At 43.9% G+C, this 20228-nt stretch overlaps 1 protein-coding gene across 1 annotated transcript in view; it reads left to right on the top strand.

Moving 5' to 3' along the window:
* Positions 1 to 20228, top strand: part of NRDE2 (NRDE-2, necessary for RNA interference, domain containing) — a 29238-nt gene that overhangs the window by 691 nt on the left and 8319 nt on the right. The window contains exons 2-10 of the mRNA XM_035101898.3: positions 5707 to 5815; positions 7353 to 7559; positions 8460 to 8606; positions 10212 to 10671; positions 11797 to 12202; positions 14947 to 15080; positions 17999 to 18122; positions 19076 to 19248; positions 19806 to 20192. Of these exons, the coding sequence (XP_034957789.1) occupies positions 5707 to 5815; positions 7353 to 7559; positions 8460 to 8606; positions 10212 to 10671; positions 11797 to 12202; positions 14947 to 15080; positions 17999 to 18122; positions 19076 to 19248; positions 19806 to 20192 (2147 nt within the window). The remainder of the gene's footprint in view (positions 1 to 5706; positions 5816 to 7352; positions 7560 to 8459; positions 8607 to 10211; positions 10672 to 11796; positions 12203 to 14946; positions 15081 to 17998; positions 18123 to 19075; positions 19249 to 19805; positions 20193 to 20228) is intronic.

Raw genomic sequence — 20228 nt, 5'->3', positions numbered from 1 at the left:
TTCTGGCCAAGTAACATGATAGGGAACTGTAGATAACATAGCTGATTAAAATGGACGACATGCGTTAACACCCCTTCTCCATGACAGCCATACACCTCGGTCTGCTTACATGCATTTGATAGCCTGAACTGTCATGCAACTAATTGTTAAGAGGATTCATTCTCTCTGAGAGTTCCTAATATGGTGTAAAGGAGGAGATGGCCTTTTTAAAGGCATGTTGTGCTCAAGCAGTTTGAAATAATCCTGCTAAAATTTAGAAACTGGCAGAGAACTATGGGATCCACATTTGTATGAGATGCATGTGCTTGAGGTAACATTTTAGGGATGTCACACTATTAAAAATATTTAAGTTTCTAGCCCTCATGGTGGATCGTCCTAGCTGTGAGTCCTGAAAGACCAGCTCCCTGCCTGTCAGGTGGGGCCCTATCTGACTCCAGTTACAAAAGCTGAGGCTGCTAAACAGACTTCTGTATTGTTTAGGGGTTTGTGGGAGGCGGGGGGGGGGAAGGGGGTTGTTGCTATTATTGGTAAATTTTTTGTATACTGTATTTATTTTAGATCCTAAAATTTGGTTGTGTACTTTTTGATGTTTCATTGTTTATGACTACTTTTGCTAAGTTTGCAATTATGTAATTTTTAAATGTTCTAAGCCACCTTGAGTATGGTTTTAATTATGGAAAGGCAGCATACAAATAAAATTATGTACGTACTCAGCGCCTGGCAGCCTATGCTGAAGCGAATAATCATGTACAACAGTTAAAATACAATAAGAACAAGTGAGGATATTACTCATAGCACTAGTGCCTGAGTGTTGAGGTACACTTATAGAGTCTTACTGTCTGATCACAGATCTGGAGGCAAGAATGGAACTACAGTGGTACCTCTGGTTAAAAACTTAATTCGTTCCGGAGGTCTGTTCTTAACCTGAAACTGTTCTTAACCTGAGATACCACTTTAGCTAATGGGGCCTCCGGCTGTCACTGAGCCACCGCCGTGCGATTTCTGTTCTCATCCTGAAGTAAAGTACTTAACCCGAGGTACTACTTCTGGGTTAGCAGAGTCTGTAACCTGAAGCGTTTGTAACCCGAAGCGTTTGTAACCCAAGGTACCACTGTACCCTAATTTGGTGCCTCCGGTACCTACCCCACTGAGTTGGTCTAAGAGGATAGTGTGGTTGGTAAATGGTATCAAAAGCCCCTGAGAGATTCATCAAAAGTAGCATGATCACACTCCCCATGTCTCTTACAATAGAGGTCATCCATTAAGGCAACCAAACTGATTTAGTTCTGAACCCAGATTGTTGTGGATCTAGATAATCAGTCACAACTGATTATCATCTAGATAATTCCCCATATTGGGGGTTGAGTGATGGGGTTATGGCGGGGTGCCCACTACCCTCTTAATACTTTATGCCCTCACGTGTTACTTGAATTCTTGAACAGGATTACTATCTGTCTGATGTCTGGTTTCTCTAAACCCTCTCAGTTGCTATCAAAACGCTCCAAGTACATAGTTTCCTGTCAGGCATTTTTTGTGGGTGGGTTAAAAATGTAATTTTCTTTTAAATTCACAAAAATTCGTACTTATGCATCTCTAGAGTGCTCCCCAAGACTTTTAGCTTTCAAGCAATAAGGTACCTCCGAAGTTGCTTTTTAAAGGAACGATACTTTTACATCTCTGCGTTGTGAACTATTTGGATTAAAACCATACAGTTTCTTTTCTGAAGCTCAACAGAGTTTGAGCCTGACCTACACCTGAATAGATAGCGTAATTTGGAAATCCCAAGTAGTGTTTAGAGTCTTAGAAGAAGAAAGGAGCACAAATATTAGCTAAAGAAAGAATGGCTCTGGAAATAAAATTTTGTATCCAAAGAAACGGAGCTCAGCAACACTTCCAAGCATCTGGTTGACCACTGTGAGAACAGGATACTACCAGCAGGATTCTTCCTATGTTGTCAAATGTTGTGATCCCATCAAAATTCATTCAGATTATCACAAAATGGGCAACTAGCTCCTGCAGCAAATGGTATTGAGTGCTCTTTCTTTTGGGGGACTTTACTGAGTCTGCATTCCCCTCATAATTTTTGGGCCATAATGTTGCCAGTTACCCTGTTTTCAAATAAAAGCTACAATGGATACTATTGGTTTCATATATTTTCTTCTCAATTCATTTTCACATTCACTGCATCATTCTTCCCGGTGTCTTTCAGGCAGGTGACTTCCTTGAGGCCACATAGTAGGTGGTGTTGGCTTTCAAAATTGTTTTCACTAGACCCTGATTATCCCCGCACGAAATTTGTCTAAGCCGCTGTAATCATTTTAGAAAACAGATGGCGCTGACTGCTGCTGTCAGCTGAAGATCTCTTTTTGTGAAAACTGATTTAATTCTTGAGTCCTCATTTGATTCTACAAAGTTATACAATTTGCTCCGCAGACAAATTAAGGAGCTTTTTTACACAGCCAGTTATTTAGGAGTAATGACCCATGAACTCACTTTAGCTTCTGATTTGTTTACATTATGAGTTGTCAGCTGGCGGCATTAGCAGTGGGAATGGTTGGCATTCTTGAAATGCAGCATTCCCATCATGCTACAAAATATATTCCAGATTCAATTCTGTAAGTTGCCCACAAATAACTTGGAAATCCATTCCCAGAAGCTGCTCGCTGTGTGGTACAATGGTGGCATAGTGCAAGTGCATGGCCAGGACTGCTGGATTGGCTCTGCTGGTGTGTTTGCTCCGCACTGACGTCCCTGCTGCCTTGCCTCTCTCCCTCCCAGTAAGCAACAGTGACCGTCCTGCCTGGAAGTTAGCATAGCAGCTCCAGCCTACCTGTCTGATCCTAAACCATTATTCCAGCCTTAAAGGTGGAATAATGCTGCCAGATTAAGGCTGCCAGATGAGATCCAAATGCCTAGGCAACTGTGCAATACAGAGATTGGAAACCTCAGGCCTGGGGGGATGAATATGGTTCTCCAGATATCTCTGTGTAGCCCCCAAGACTCTCCGTAGGCCTCATCACTCACCAGCCCCGTTTTGTACCCTCCTTGAGGGCTGGAATGTACCCTTGACCTCTGGTAATGCCTCTTGCTTGCCTATAGGAGGGTAGATAGGGATGTATGTGTGTGTGTAGAAATTAACCTACTGTTCAAAGGTAAATTTTACATTAATTGCTCCACCCGCTGGGCCTCCCCATCAGTAGAATATGGTTCTCATAAGAGAATGCAGATCCCGGGCAGAAAAAGTTCCCTACCCCAGATTTGATGTTCTGTACTAGAAAGGCCAAATGTCTTTCTCAGTTTTGAATAGATAAATGTGATACTGTTTCCCCCTTATAATTCTACATGAACCAGCTGGACAAACTGTTGGCCCTTGCTGTGGCTCAAGCTAGCTTTCCATAGAAAACGTGACAGTCTACTTCACCTCTGAAATGCAGCTCCCACACTATTATTCTTCCTACTGTGAAGGACAAAAGAAAAATTACCAGAATGTTCCTGGTGATAATGCAAACATCATCTCTTAAACCTTCATAGGGCTTCTCAACGAGATGAGCAGATATTAAATCTTATCCAGTTGTAATTTATAGGACTTCATGCTAAGTGCTGCGCAAAGATATATGGAAATAAATTCTTGGGGGATTTTTATGTCTTGGACAACTGATGGGGAAAGAGGAGGAATGGATTTAATTTAAAAAGCCAAAGTGATAACCATGAAATATGTGACTCATTTCAAATATTTTCTCCTGACCCACTGTGCAATGGCATTATAGCCAATTGCCTGTATAATGAAAAATAATTTAGTTCTCTTAAAAGTAGATGAGCATGGCTTACAGGCAAGCTAAGCCACGTTTAAGCCCTCATAGTTTCAGTGGATCTTTCTTTCATGTAGATATTTACATTGATAGTTGACTTATACCAAGTCGGATCATTGTAGCTTAGTATTGGCTACACTAATTGGCAATAGCTCTTCAGGGTTCCAGACACTACCCAGAGATGCTAGCGATCAAGCCTAGGACCTTCTGTGTACTCTGCCATTGAGTTGGAGGCTGCTCTCCAACTAGAGCCTACAAACATTAAAGGTGGAACTGGGGGTTCCTCTAGACCAGCCTTTCTCAACCTTGGGTCCCCAGATGTTGCTGGACCACAACTCCCATCATCCCTAGCTCACAGGACCAGCGGTCAGGGATGATGGGAGTTGTAGTCCAGCAACATCTGGGGAGCCAAGGCTGCTCCAGGCACAGGCTTGCAACCCAACATCTCCTTCTCCCCCGTTAGTTCCAGAAGCATCTAATGTGATGCTGTCATATCGTAGGGTTGCCAGAAAAGTTGTTGAGCCGACATGGGCTGCCATACATATGGACATTTTTCTGATGTCCACCTGAACACTGCTAGAGTGGATATGTCTGGGAAATCCCAGATGTATGGCAACCCTATCATATTGTATGCTTTTCTGCCCTTCCACCTTATTGGCTGTCGGGTGGGAAAGCACAAATTTGAAGACATCAGACATCATGTTTTTTGTTTCAGGAGTATTACAGGGAAAAGAAGGTTATTGGGACATGCCATGTGGAATTCCATCTAGTTCCCACTGTTATTTGTGCAGGTGGCAACCATTTGGCATGGACGTTCTGTTCCTGGCCCCCCCACATGTTGGTTGAGCATACATACACCCACCCCTGTTCCACCCGCTCCTGTTCTGCCCTCTTCCGGGTCCAAAAAGACCCGTGTATTGGCGGTCGTGTGTCAATCGGCCACGTTCACAATGTTTGCCACCAGTCTAGGGTTGTCAAAGTGTTTTTTAGCACCATTCTTACAAATCCATTTTTATTATCAGGTGGAAGGCATTTACATTGGGATATTACACAATATGTGAAAGCCATGTCTTTACTTTATTAAACTTTCAAGGACCGTAATTGATGATGATTATTTATTTCCACATCGCGTCTGTTGTAAGCTGTATTGTCTGCTGACAAGGTAAACCCCCAGCTTAAAAAAACAACACAGTGAGGACTTTTCTGGCCTTTAAAGCCCTAAACGGCCTCAGTCCAGTATACTTGAAGGAGCGTCTCCACCCCCATCATTCTGCCCGGACACTGAGGTCCAGTGCTGAGGGCCTTCTGGCGGTTTCCTCGCTGTGAGAAGCCAAGTTACAGGGAACCAGGCAGAGGGCCTTCTCGGTAGTGGCACCCGCCCTGTGGAACACCCTCCCACCAGATGTCAAAGAGAAAAACAACTACAGTGGTGCCTCTACTTACGAATAATTCTACTTACGAATGTTTCTACAGTACTTACGATTGGAGCTCCATCCGCCATCTTGGATGCGGTTTAGATACGATTTTTTCTACTTACGAATGTTTAGATAGGGTTGCTTCTACTTACGAATTTTTTCTCCCAACGCATTCCTATGGGATTCGACTTACAATTTTTTTCAACTTACGAATGTGCATTCGGAACGCATTAAAGTTGTAAGTAGAGGTACCACTGTACCAGACTTTTAGAAGACATCTGAAGGCAACCCTCTTGAGGGAAGCTTTTAATGTTTAATATATTGTTGTATTTTCATATCCTTCTGGAAGCCGCCCAGAGTGGCTGGGGAGCCCCAGCAAGATGGGCGGGGTATAAATAAAAAAATATTATTACATGTATTATTATTATTATTATTATTATTATTATTATCTTGAAAAATTGACCTGTCTTTTGTATCTGCAGAATTGAACTGGCTAACCAACCCGAGCTTCTGCAGTGAAGATGCTCTGAGACTACACCAGCATGCTTTAAAGGCCACAGACCTTGCCTCGGACGAATCCCTGCTCCAAAGGTAGTGTGTTCTTTGGGACCTTGCCTCCCCACAATACAGTTACTATTTTTGATTTCATTTAATTGCAAGAACAACATATAACTAAGGTAACTTGTCCAGTGGTACATTCTTATTTAGTCTCGCATGCAGTACATAGTACACAAGCAATATGATTATTTATATATTTATCAAATCCAAGTAGCCTCTCGCCAGAGATTCTTGTTTTGAGGGTGAAATAAAAGTATCTCCCTTCCCATTTATACAGGAAAAGAAAGGAAGCCAAGTCTCACCCAAAGTGTCCATCTTTGAAGGGCCTGTAATTACCTTTCTGTGGCGAGTAAAGTGTTCTGATAAAGCCATGTTCCAAATATTGTTTTACCCAACTCAAATGGGGATTTCTGTAGATTGTTTTGAATACCAGGCTGCCGATAACAGGAAAAAATGCTAAAGAATAATAATAATATGTATGTATGTATGTATGTATGTATGTATGTATGTATAAATAAATAAATAAAACCCCGCCCATCTGGCTGGGTTTCACCAGCCACTCTGGGCGGCTTCCAATTTTAAATCCAAGATTAAAAATACATCAAAACATCAGTCATTAAAAACTTCTGTAAAGAGGGCTGCCTATCTTTGCATTTTAAGGTTCTTGTTTGAATTTGGGTCTAATGATAATAAGGTGTGTGTGGGGGGGTGCTGCTCAGGTGTTCCCCTCTCAGCTGTTTTTCTGCTGAAAATAACCTCCCAGCTACTTAACTCCCCTGTATCTTTTCCCTGTGGATGAGGATGTTGTTGTTGTTGGGTGGGAAAAAAGGCTGGCATAGGTGAGCAAGGAGCCCCTACCGAGCAACATCCTCTGCTCTGTTTTCATATTATTATTATTTTTTGGGGAGAATTTTAGGAGGAATAAGGCAAGTCCTGTACAGCCTGAGTTCAGATTACCTTAAGGACTGCTTTCTCCTGCACACACTTGTCTGGTTTTTAAGATCCTCCTCACATTCATTTCCTTCATGGGTTCCCATTCACCTGCTGATGTCTCAGCTCATCACATGGAATCCCTTTCCCAAGGAGGCTCACCGGGCTATGAGCCTGACATTTTTTTTGCGCCTTATTTTCCCAGGCTTTTAAAGGTATGGAATTCCATATTGCTTTAATCTAGCCTTTTTAGTTTGCCTTTATAAACTCATGCTGATGTTTTATATCGTTTTTATATTTTTAAAATCTTTTGTTAGCTGTTCTGAAATGTTGTAGCTGAAGAGCACTCTATGAATAAATAAATGAAGCTGCCCATTCTGTAGCTTTTGCCCTTCAACAACACACTAGCTACAAAGGGTGACTTTTTAAATGCCCTGGAATAAATTAACCTTTTGATTAATATCTCTTTAGTATTTTAAGTTTATGCATGTATTTCATACATATTTTTTTTAATTAAAAAAGAAGTTTTTCTAGCATTCCCTGCCAGCACTTTATGTTTTTGCATAGTTTGAAGTATTGGATTGTGAATATTATCAACAGTGCGGCTTTTGTTCTTAGATTTTGTACATTTTATAAACAGAACAACCTCCAGCTTAGAGACATTGCGAGAAAGTGAAGTCAGCGAAAGTGTCCAAAAGCCAGCTAAGAAAAGAAAGAAAAAGAAAAAACAGCGAGACCACAAGAAAGTAAAAAAGAGAAGTAGAAAGCATCAGGGAACAAGTGAATCGGAATCAGATGCTGATGATGTGAAAGACAATAGAAATAATGAAAAAGAAGCAGAACTGAAGTACGTAAGTACCATTTATTTCTGAATTTATATGTGCTGTGATCACCTCTTTGTTCCATATACCAGGGAAGGGAATGGGGAACCTGTGCTCCCCCCAATTGTTGGAGTCTCATAACCCCCCCCCACCAGCATGTTAATTGGTCAGGTATGATAAGAACTGTAATCCAGGAACACCTGCAAGTTCAAAGGTTCCCCATCTTCAATATATGCTAACACCAAACTCATTTCGTTGGTTGAGAATGACAACCCCTGCTTTAGGAAGCCTGTGGTTTATAAACCAGATGTTTAGAAAGGTGGTGCGAGTTTTAATTTGTTTTTAGTCCGTTGTTTTAACTTTCTGAAGGAATTAAATCATTGTTGTTCTTGGTTCTAATTTTATTGTTTTATCTTGCTGTAAACCACTTTGCGGTTTTTTTGTTTTTAAAAAACTGTCAAGCAGCGTATACTTTTTATGAAATAATAAACTGACTGTGGAATACTCTCGCTAAGGAGACTCACCTTGTGCTGACACAGGAAGTTTTTCAGCGCCAGGTGAACGCCTTCCTGTTTGCCCAGGCATATTAAAATATAAAATTTTAATTTAAAAAATTTAATTTAAAAATTTAAAAATATAAAATTTTAAGGAAAGTTAGCTCTGCCCCCAGCCCAATAGTGCAATGCTCCAAAAGAAAAAAATTAAGAAGGCAAAGTTGTATGTCCATTTGAAAATTAGGGAGAAATGGTTAAGCCCCGTTGCAGCTTAACCACCATCCATGATTCCCGAAATTGGCTTTGGGACTGTAAATGAAAACTAAATTTTTCATTCATAGCGGCATGCTGGCTTTCCTGGGATGTTTGGGAATATATTATGGAAACTAGAAATCTTAAATCTTTCTCCCCCCCCTTTTTCCCCCTTTGTAGTTTAGGAGAAAAAGCTTCAAATGTGAGCATTCACTCCATCTGGCTGGATGATGTTCAGGGTGTGACAGCAGAAGTATTCAGAACAGATAAGAAACCAGATCCTGCCAACTGGCAGTATAAGTCTCTGTATCGAGGGAACATTGCAAGGTAATGAAATTTACAGGTATGAAATCTGATAGCAGTAACGGTTTTTGATAAATAAGTGAAAACTGAATATGTGGCAAGAGGAAATCTTTGGGCCCGATCCATATTTTTCTCTGTGTACAGTCTTCATGGAATCCTTGCTCAGGGGCTCTGTGCTAGAAACACCATTTTGCTGTTGCCCTTTTAGGTCTCAGGGTCTTGTCTTATGCTTGCTCTACATTGTGAAGCAAAATTGCATCGTTATTTAAGGAGTGCGAGATTAGGATTTGCAAACTTGCTTTGCATTCATGATTCCGTACCTAATTGGCTGTGCTGCCTCCGTACTTATTTGTTCTATTTATAGAGGAGAAAACATTTTGTCACATTGGTGTTGTGATCAGCTGCAACAAAGGAAAAATCCAAGATAAACTGCTGATTGCTTTTTTTACCATTAAAATAAAATGTGGCTTTTAATAGGCAACTCTTCTTGTACATAGCACGATCCCCCGAGAATCTCTCATAATTTTTAATGTGTGCTACAAGGATGCTTTGAATCCAGCTGGCAAATGGAAGGAAATTTGCTCCCAAATGTCATACTTGCACTCAACGAGCTGCATTCACTATTCACCATCTGAGTCCCATTTTAATTCCTGAAGTTTCCACGGTGGCAGATCCAACAGCCTGATGGGATTGCGTCCGGTGATCGTGCCAACATAGAGTTTGTTGAGTTCAGTGAGCTTAAACTGTTCTTTCTCCCTGGTCTTAGCCTGGAAGAGTTAGTCATGTGCCATTTATCATTGCAAATAGACATGTTTGCTTAGTTGCCCAGAGATCTTGCTCTGTACCTTGAAAACTCCTGATTCATCGGCAGAGTGGTCAGTTACAGCTTTTCCCTGTTCCTATCCTTGCCTTGACGTCTGCCTTCTTCCCCTGCAGCATGGAAGGAGTCTGGCTTGTTAGAGCCGGCAAGGGAACAGGGCGCACGATTGGAGCCCGATGCATCTGGAATCTTAATGATCTGGGACAGATCTCCATTGGCAAGACAGATCAGCTTAGGCTGTGGTGCCCATTTGTAATAATTACTTTAAAAAACATTTTTGGTTGAGGATCTCTGCAGTGTACTCTTGCTCATTTGTTCTGTTCCAAACATAATTTTAAAAAATAAACACAGATGCCTCTCAGGTTGCGCTTTCCCCCCCCCCATTCTCAGACCTCAGTCTCTTCACCCATAACTTTTTAATGAGGCACATAAGGCGCTCAGAAAGGTTCAGGAACTGGCCTCTGGCAAAAATAAGCACAAGGTCTCAGCTCTGACCTCTGAGACTGCAATCCCAAGATGCACTAATTTGGTCGCCAGCGTCCTTGAACTCTGTGGGACTTTCTCTTTGAGTTAGTATTCTAGGAACATGCTGTGTGTCTGTGGGCTGCGAAGCAAGCAGTATCTATAGACTGCTATTCCAAACACTTATTGAAGCAAGTGCTAAGTAATACTGTATTTGCGCAGTTCAGGAAAAAGGTTTTGAAGCCTGTGATGATACCGTGATCCAGGGGTTTGGCTGAGAAAAGCTTGCCCCCCTTCCTCCTTTGCCCTTTGGAAAAGACTCACAGTTTCCACTATTGCTTTTAAAGATACAGGAGAAGAAGCAACTTCTGTCTTGGCGTTGATCCAAGGAGGCAACATATTGCCTGGGAGAGTTCCTCAGCGGAGAAAAAGCCCTCCCATAAGCGGCCTGAGCGTTACTTTGCCAAAGGTGGCCGGAAGCTGTTGAATGCGGATGGCATCCCCGTCAGCACAAAAAGTCAAGGCTCTTTGTCTGGCCCAACTGCTTGGATACCCATTTCGGAGCAGGACTCAGCTGATGTTCTGGCCACAGGCTGGGCAAATCCTCTTGGGATTTATGATCCAGGGACCACGTTGTGGCTGCAAGGGAAGGGGCCCCCTGAGCACGATTCACGAAAGCCGCAGGAAGCGCAAGAGAGCTCTGAGAATGGGGATTCCCGCCTCCTGGCCAGAGTGGAGGACTATAACAGGAAGGTCAGAGAGGACCCTGGAGATATCAAAGCATGGATGGATTTTGTTTCTTTTCAGGTACGTGTCTCTTTTAAAAAATGTAAAGTTGCAGTATGATTTATTTTTAAAGACACTGGGATTCACCCAATGTGTTCCATTGGCAGAAGCCCTGAACAAGGACTTCCAGGTGTGCAGCAAGGCTTTCCGCTGCCCCTCCTGCTGCATGCCCCTCCATGTCCCCCCCCCCAAATTGGCTCTGGGCAGATGAGTGGGTGTCAGGAGAACAGCAGGGGGGAGGGAGGGGTGATCGTTTCGTCTGCCAAGCTGAAAATTTGGTGCAGATGGAGTATTTGTAGTAGTGTGATGTTGGATTTGACCCTGTGGATGAAGACAGAAAGCTGGCGTTCAACAAAGTTTAACTCAAAAGTTGGTTAGACCAATGGTGCTTACATAATGCCAAGCTTGCAGGTTCCATCACTGTTTGGGACGGTTGCATGTTCCTGCATTGTAAGGGGGCATTTATTTATTTATTTATTGCATTTATATACCACCCTATACCTGGGGGTCTTAGGGCGGCTCACAGAGAAAAACCAAGATACAAAACCACAAAATATACAATAAAAACAAAAACAACAACCCTATAGCCCCCCCTCAACCCACATTTTAAAAAGGCATAGGGTGTCAATCAGATCAACCAAAGTCCTGGTTAAAAAGGAACGTTTTTGGCTGGCGCCTGAAGGTGTATAATGAAGGCGCCAGACAAACTTCCCTGGGGAGAGCATTCCACAGACAGGAAGCCACTGCAGAGAAGGCCTGTTTTCATGTTGCCACCCTCCGGACCTCTTGAGGAGATGGCACACGAAGGAGGGCCTCAGAAGATGATCTCAGGGTCCGGGTAGGTTCATATGGAAAGAGGTGGTTTTGAGGTATTGCGGTCCTGAGCTGTTGGACTAGATGATCCTCAGGGTCCCTTCCAACTCTACAATTCTGTGATTCTAAGTTAGGTCCAGTACCTTGTCCTCACAGTGGCCAACCACATGCCTAAGGGGAGTCCACAACAGACTCCATCCTGCTTTTATGGGATGCTTGAGTCCCCTTTAAGCCCTTTCTCCCATCCGAACTGCAACAGCAGAGATTTCTTGCTGTGCAAAGTAGCTGCCAGTTTGCTTTCTACCGCTCCTTTTATTTTACTTTTTTTGAAAGGATGAAGTCATGAGAGGCCCCAGCTGCTATGCCATCAGCGAGGGAGAACGGGAAACGAGGAAGGTGTCCCTCAAGCTCATCTTGGAGAAGAAGCTGGCCATTCTGGAAAGAGCTATTGAGAGCAACCCAAACAACGCTGACCTGAAACTGGCCCGGCTGAAGCTTTGCACAGAGTTTTGGGAGCCGTCGGCTGTGATCAAGGAATGGCAGAAATTGGTGTTCTTGCATCCAAACAACCCGGCCCTGTGGCAGAAATATCTCCTGTTCTGCCAGAGTCAGTTCAGCACCTTTGCAGTTTCCAAAGTTCACAGTCTCTACGGGAAATGCCTGAGTACTTTGTCAGCGGTGCACGATGGCAGTATGGTGTCTCATCCAGCCCTGCCGCACACAGAGGAAGCCATGCTGGGTGAGAGCATCATAACAACAACAACAACAGCAACAACAACAGCAACAACAACAACGATTTTATTATTTATACCTCGTCCATCTGGCTGGGTTTCCCCAGCCACTCTGGGCAGCTTACAGCACATAAAAATTGTAAAACATTAGACGTTAATTATTTTCTGATACAAGGTTGCCTTCAGATGTCTTCTAAAAGTCAGATAGTTGTTTATTTCCTTGACATCTGATGGGAAGGTGTTCCACAGGATGGGTGCCACTACCGGGGAGGCCCTCTGCCTGGTTCCCATCTCTTGTCTTGCCCGTCCGTCATCTCTTAAAGACCACCACTTACTTCCCCTCTTTTTGACATGGAAACAGTGATATTCTTCAGCGACCTGTTAAAGCAAATAATGTTGTGGGAGGTACATTACGTGACAAAGAGAGAGAGAGCCTTCTCTGTGAATCTTTTCCAATCCAAGGTCACATGACAGTGAGGCCAGAAGCAAAAATGGGTGGATCAATGAATGTATCTATATGCAGTAGGTTTTGCTTCTGTATGCGCTCAACACAACCCTCTTTTGGGCTCCAACCTTCCTCCTGTTAACCTTAGAATCATAGAATTGTAGAGTTGGAAGGGATCCTGAGGGTCATTCAGTCCAACCCTCCAATGCAGGAATCTAAGCACACGGTGGTCTCCCATCCGCTTTGAAACCAGACCAGACCCTGCTTAGCTTTGCAAACATGCCAGCAGTTTTATTGCCGCACCACCAGAGTCTGCGGTGGTGCTAAACGCTACAGTGTTTGCAAGCAGCGGAGCCAATTAGTTTTGACACGGCTGTAAAAAATAATGCCGCTGTGGGGAAAGATCGCCGTCGGTTTGAGGATTTGTGAATGCTCCTTCTTAACCACACTGCTAACTTCGACTAGATTTGACTTGACAGGGTCCCATTTACTTATTAAGGAAATTACACAATTGTCAGTCATTTATGGCTATATCAAATGTCTAGCCCTGTTACGAAGATCCTGTTGGATTCAGCCAGCTTCAGATGACAGTCTCTGATCAGTGCTGGCAATGTCTGCAAACCAAGATATGCTGAAGGCCTCTGCCCCCTAGCGTTTGGCTCGTTGCACTGCTTGCCGCAACAAAACTTGCCAAACAAATGTGGAACCTGGTCATTTTAGACCCGTCTGTGCGCTCGCAGAGGGCCTTCAGCACCTAGAGGTTCTTAAGAGTTTAGTTTATGGATAACACCGGTCCTGAGAGATCTACACTGGCTCCCAGTACGTTTTCGAGCACAATTCAAAGTGTTGGTGTTGACCTTTAAAGCCCTAAACAGCCTCGGTCCTGTATACCTGAAGGAGTGTCTCCACCCCCACCGTTCAGCCCGGACACAGATTCAGCGCCGAGGGCCTTCTGGCGGTTCCCTCATTGCGAGAAGTGAGGTTACAGGGAACCAGGCAGAGGGCCTTCTCGGTAGCAGTACCCGCCCTGTGGAACGCCCTTCCATCAGATTTCAAGGAAATAAGCAGCTATCCTAATTTTAAAAGACATCTGAATGCAGTCCTGTTTAGGGAAGCTTTTAATATTTGATGCTGTATTGTTTTAATATTCGATTGGGAGCCGCCCAGAGTGGCTGGGGAGACTCAGCCAGATGGGCGGGGTATAAATAATAAATTATTATTATGGAGTGCGGTTACCTGTTGGCAAAGCACAGTGCAGAGCATGTGCATTGGATCCCCGGTTCAAGACAGCTGTCAGAAACCCTGGATTCCTGCTGCCAGTCAGAATAGACAGCTTTCTACATCCCTAAGCTTTAATTCGTCCCACCTCCTGTCCAGAGATGAATAGTATTTTAGTTCAGTCCCTTGATTGTCAGTTGCTTCCTTTTCTGTTCCTAATGTGTAAGCTGAGTAGTTATCAAGCTTTTAAGGCCACAATATATTTTCATTTAAAAAAACCAATTATAAACCTCTTCCTCCTGAAACACATTTACGCACTCCTGCCATGTTCTTCCCTGTTTCTTATTCAGTTCCCAGTGACGCTTCCCTTGCTATTTCCTCCTTCATAAGGACACCTCTACTGGTGCTCCCAAGTGGCCTAAACCACTGAGCCTCTTGGGCTTGCCAATCAGAAGGTCGGTGGCTCATTTCCCCGCGACGGTGGTGAGCTGCCGATGCTCTGTCCCAGCTCCTGCCAACCTAGCAGTTCGAAAGCACACCAGTGCAAGTAGATATATAGGTACTGCTGCGGCGGGAAGGTAAACGGAATTTCTGTGCGCTCTGACTTCTGTCACGGTGTTCTTTTGCACCAGAAGCGGTTTAGACATGCTGGCCACATGACCCGGAAAGCTGTCTGTGGACAAACACCAGCTCCCGTTGCCTGAAAGCAAGATGAGCGCCACACCCCATAGTCGCCTTTGGGGTCCTTTCCCTTTCCTTGCTCCCAAGAGCAGCCAGCCAGCTGCCTCTGGGTGCCTCCAAGTTACAGTTCGTTTACCTACACTGAGATTTTGGTAAAATGCAGATTCGTTTAAATGATTGGTTAATCGCATTAATGGGAGGTTTACTTTTAATATGAAATTAAGACTTCAGTTGGCCCCAACCTCTTATTTCTCCAAGCGGGGAGTATAAAAGGCACAACATTCATTCTCATTTAATGCGATCACCATAATGCAGCTTCTTGTGTGACTCGATGAAAGTGGCAAAGGGAAGGCAGACCCAAGTCTCTTGGCGCCCTCTGTGTGAAACGTTGCCTCTCTTTCCTTCCAGCCATCTTCCTTCAGCAGTGCCATTTCCTCCGGCAGGCCGGCCATTCGGAGAAAGCAATATCGTTGTTCCAGGCCCTGATTGACTTCACCTTCCTGAAACCAGATAGCGTAAGGGAACTGCCAACAAGGCGGCAGGTAAGAGGAGGCAATTGTATTCTCCATCGCACGCTCTAACCCTGCTCTGTATCTTTTCATCTGCACTGCTTTGTTCCCCCATCTCCCCTCCCCCAGTTGTTTCCTCTTGTTCTCCTCCTTCCCTCCTACATAATAAAGCAAAATAGAGCAGCTCAGGGATAAATCTGGGTTTCTGTAACTGTAAAAAAAAAAAACTGCAGAATGTACAAATGTTCATGACCTGCTTGTATTATTTTAATAATAAAAACTTAACACTTGTGCAGTACTGCCTACTTGTCATCCCTTGCAACAATCCTGTAAGGTAATCCAGTATTATCATCTCCCATGCTGCATATGAGGGTACTGAGCCTGATAGAGAATGGCTTGCCTGCAGCTACCTAGTGAGTTCGTGGCAAAGGCAAGATTCGAATGGTGAACATGCTGATTCACAGCCCAGTCTCTTTAGTCAGTATGTTCTGGGATTATTTTGTGCCGAGATGCTTCTTTTGACCATGAGGCCTGAAACGCAGCATGATCAAGGAAATGATATTGCTTTCGGGGTTTGTTTGTTTTGCCATTCTTTTGCCTTCCTACAAAAGGAGGGGGGAAATAACAAAACAGCAATACTACAATACTGCGGGTGCATTGGTGTTTAGAAGCAGAGAAACAGCTACTGGTTTGCAAGAAAAGAACTATTAGCTGGTTTATGGGAGATATTCCCCAAACTACCAAGGTTTCTGTCTGCAAACCCAAACGTTAGTGCTTGGTGGCAGAGCGACTTGGGAGTGGTGGTGGTTTCACTTGCGATATATATCACGATATATATCACGGTCTGGCCATCATACCGGTCCTGGGTGATGTATTGATACACCGCCCAGGCCTAGTCCTATCAGTGCAAAGAAGAACCCCCTGGCTGTTTCAGCTCTGACCTCTTTACCGTGACTATTTGGGTTATTTAAAGGCCACCATGACTCCCATGCCTCCCAAAATAACACCATTTGCTTTGTTTTGTGTTCCCCCCTGTATCCTGATGGGATCAATGACCTGCCTAGGAAGCCATCAATCTTGCTGGAGATGACTATCTCTCTTTTGGCTTGCTTCAGTCTCTGACTCACCCTTTGAATGTGTGAATAAGCTAGAAGTTGAAATGAGTTCAGAGGTTGTTATCCCAGGGTAGTAACTCATTGTTCAGAGATGCCTTTTCTCTGCGACAGCCATTAGTTGCATGTGGCTTAGTGAGTGTTGCAGCAACACAGGCAGCCCATAGCATGTGGCCTCGCAGCTCACGAAGGGGTCGCGACTCCTAATTTCAAGGATTTGGAACAGTGTCCTAATCTGCAGCCCCTGAACACAGAGAAGGGAGGCTTTGCTTAGCAATAAATAGCATAATAATTGAATTCAGCTTGGAACATCTTTTGTGCATATTAGGACTGCTTTGTTATTTATAGTTTTGAATTCCAACGAGGCTAAATTTAAAATATATTGGTAGTAAGTATAGTTCCTCTCCAAGTTAGAGCAACAAACTGGAGACCGAAAAAGGAAATGTCACAGGGATGCCTGCCTTTAACTAGATCCATCCCTACCATTTCATTACTGGTTTCCCAGCTTAGGTTGAACTTGATGTTTAGTGTGCCCATGCCACTGGGAATGAAAAGTAGAAGTATCGCCTTTTCTGTTTTGTGCTGCTATAGGCTAAGCAAGTTTACATATAATTCACCACCACCACTAGTTGGCTCCAGCCTTCAGTTAAACCCACTAGTATTTTCCTTTCAGCAAGAAGAAATGGTGCAGCTATAACCCAGATTATGCCTCAGAATGAAAGGCTTCTTTCCTGTAATGAGTTTCTTAACAGGGTTGTGGTAATAGTAGTAGTAGTAGTAGTAATAATAATAATAATAATAATAATAATAATAATAATAATTTATACCCCACCCATCTGGCTGGGTTTCCCCAGCCACTCTGGGAGGCTTACAGCATATTTAAAAAATTGTAAAACATCAGACATAAAAAAATTCCCTATACAGGGCTGCCTTCAGGTGATTCTAAAAGTTAGATAGTTCTTTATTTCCTTGACATCTGATGGGAGGGTGTTCCGCAGGGTGGGTACCACTACCAAAAAGGCCCTCTGCCTGGTTCCCTGTAACTTCACTTCTCGCAGTGATGGAACTGCTAGAATACTCTCAGAGCTGGACCTCAGTGTCCGGGCTGAACAATGAGGGTGGAGACGCTCCTTCGGGTATACTGGGCCAAGGCAATTTAGGGCTTTAAAGGTCAGCACCAAACACTTTGAATTGTGCTCAGAAACGTAGTGGGAGCCAATGTAGGTCTTTCAAGACCGGTGTTATATGGTCTCGGCGACCACTCCCAGTCACCAGTCTAGCTGTCACATTCTGGATTAGTTGTAGTTTCTGGGTCACCTTCAAAGGTAGCCCCACATAGAGCACATTGCAGTTGTCCCAAGCGGGAGATAATCAGATCATGCACCACTCTGGTGAGACAACCTGCAGGCAGGTAGGGTCTCAGCCTGTGTAACAGATGGAGCTGGTAGACAGCTGCCCTGGACACAGAATTGACCTGCACCTCCATGGACAGCGGTGATTCCAAAATGGCTCTTCAAATGCTGTGAAGTCCATGTTTTAAAGTTTGTTGTAGACATGAACTTGGCAGCTCAGCTTGGATGAAAAACTAGCCTTCTAGTAGACTCATGCTCCCCTCCTTTCCCTTTTAAAGAGGTACTTACCTTTAATTTTGTGACTTTTTTTTTTTAAAAAAAGTGGAACCATGAATTGGCAACACCTCTCTTAAGTCAACCAGATACTTGTAAAATTGACTTATCAGTTGAACTAGCGAAACACATCTCCAGATTCTTTTGCACATATAACGTTGCAGTTCTGTGTATCAGACTGAAGAATGTGTGTTTCTTTATCCTCAAACTTTAGGTGGAGTTCTTTGAGCCGTTTTGGGACAGTGGCGAGCCTCGGATTGGAGAAAAAGGAGCGAAAGGCTGGAAGGCCTGGATGCACCAACAAGAAAAGGGTGGCTGGGTTGCCATCATTCCACCTGGTAAGAACATAAGGAGAGCTCTGCAGAATCAGGCCAGCGGCCCATCTCGTCTAGCATCTCTTCTTACGAGATGGGCCGCTGGCCTGATTCTGCTTGGCCAACCAGATGCTCATGGGGAGCCTGCAAGCTTGCTCCTTGCTTACAGTGCTCGGAAATGGGTATTCAGGGTCACACTGCTTCTGACAGTATGGAGGTAGACTATAGCTATCATGGCTCTCAGCCATTGATAGCCATTAACTTATCTGTGCCCATTTTAAAGGCATCCAAGTTGGTGGCCATCAGTACATCTTATAGGAGATAATTCTATAGTTTCTGCTGTGCGAAGAAGTGCTTTCTTATTTTCTCTTTTCTGAATCTTCCGACATCTTCATTGGATGTCCTAGGCTCTAATATTGTGAGAGGAGCAAGCAGGAGCTCACTTTATGCTCCTAGCTGTTTCTTTGTAGCTGCCTCCTCACATAGCCCCCATCATGGACTAGGAGTTCTCCACCTTTGCCTTACTGCAACTTAAGCTGAGATATGTGCAATTCACACAATCAGATACTGTTTCTCTCCATACTTCTGTGTCCCCCCCCCACCCCACAACATCTCTGTAATTTTCTGGTGTCTGTTATAGATTAGGATCTCTGCCTTACCATATATTTGTTAAGCATCACATACATAGATGGTGCTGTATTAAATTATAATATAATAATAAATTTGTAAGCCTTTGTGGCACCACAAGACTCCTTGTTGTCTTTGCTGCAACATGGTAACGCGGCTACCGCCACCCTGCAAAATTGCCACGTCGGCCTAAAGAAATTGGCAGGAATTCAATGAGGCTACTTGAATTTTATGAGCTTTTTTTGGGAGGGGGGAATTGCTGCCCTTTAGCAGCTTGAAAGCCTGGAGTTGATGGGATTGAATAGGCCAGATTTTGAAAACCTGCTGGTGTGTTTTTGGCTTCTTGGCAGATGAAGATGAGGAAGAGGCGGAGGAGGAGGAAGAAATAAAGGATAGAACTTTACCCAAGTGGCAAAACTGGCTGCATGTTGAACGTTCTCGTGAAGGAAGGCACTGGCTGCCTTGGCGGCCGGACAAAACCAAGAAGGAGACAGTAGATGATTGTGAAGATCCAGAGAGACAGGTGGGTGTCCTAGGGGTGTTGTTCCGCCCCCTTGATCATTGTTGTTGGCCTGTTCTGTTGTGGAGCTCATGCTTTTCTCGGAGGCTTCCCACAGGCATCTGGAACAGGAAAATAGACTAGATAGGCCTTTGGCTTGATAGAAGTTTGTAAAATTATGCATAACACGGAGAGAAAGTGGTCCTGTGGCCCCTTCAGATGTGCTGGACTGCAACTCCTGCCATCCTCTTGACCATTGGTCCTGCTTACTGGGGCTGATGGGAATTGGAATCCAGCAACCTATTGAAGGCCAGTGGCCTATTGCTTTCCTTCTTAGCCCTGCTGCTACTTCCACATCCTTCTCCTGTTCTTTTCCCCATTTTCAAATTTTAAATTGTAAGCTCCTCAGGACAGGGACCTGGCCTCTTCCACTCACCAAGTAACGTCGTAGGCTTGTTTTATGCTTGCATTTTTTCTTGTCCTCTGAATTCCACTTCTTGAATGGTTTCTAGGATTATTCCGTTTTCTGTCTAAAATTCCTTCCCTTCGTACCTAACTGCATTTTTATGTGTGCTTAACAGGTCCTGTTTGATGACCTTGGTCCATCGCTAATACAAATTTCCAGCCCAGATCTTCAGTTTCAGCTGCTCTGCTCGTTTCTGCAATTCTTAGGTGTCCCATGTAGCTGTGGCCTCCTTCCTTCCTTCCTCTACACAGCAATGGATGAGAACAACATCTTTGAGGATCAGCAGCATGGCCAACGACCTCTGACTTCTTTTGACCTGTCACTTCCTGGAGTCAGTAGAATTGGCCAGATGGGCTCGATGCTCCAAGGAGTTAGACGTATTGGCCACCCCAAAGAAGGGGAGGAGTTCATACAGAATTTCTTCCATATGATTCTGCCTCTGCTTTCAGGAAAAGAAAAATCCAATCTATCCAACTTTTGGCTTCAGTATGAAGTCTCTAAGGTAAGTTGGGATTTTATTTTTAAATTCTTCTGTCGC

Source organism: Zootoca vivipara, chromosome 1 (genome assembly GCF_965207765.1).
Source record: "Zootoca vivipara chromosome 1, rZooViv2.hap1.1, whole genome shotgun sequence".
NCBI lineage: Eukaryota > Metazoa > Chordata > Lepidosauria > Squamata > Lacertidae > Zootoca > Zootoca vivipara.
This window is presented reverse-complemented; position numbering and strand designations above follow the sequence as displayed.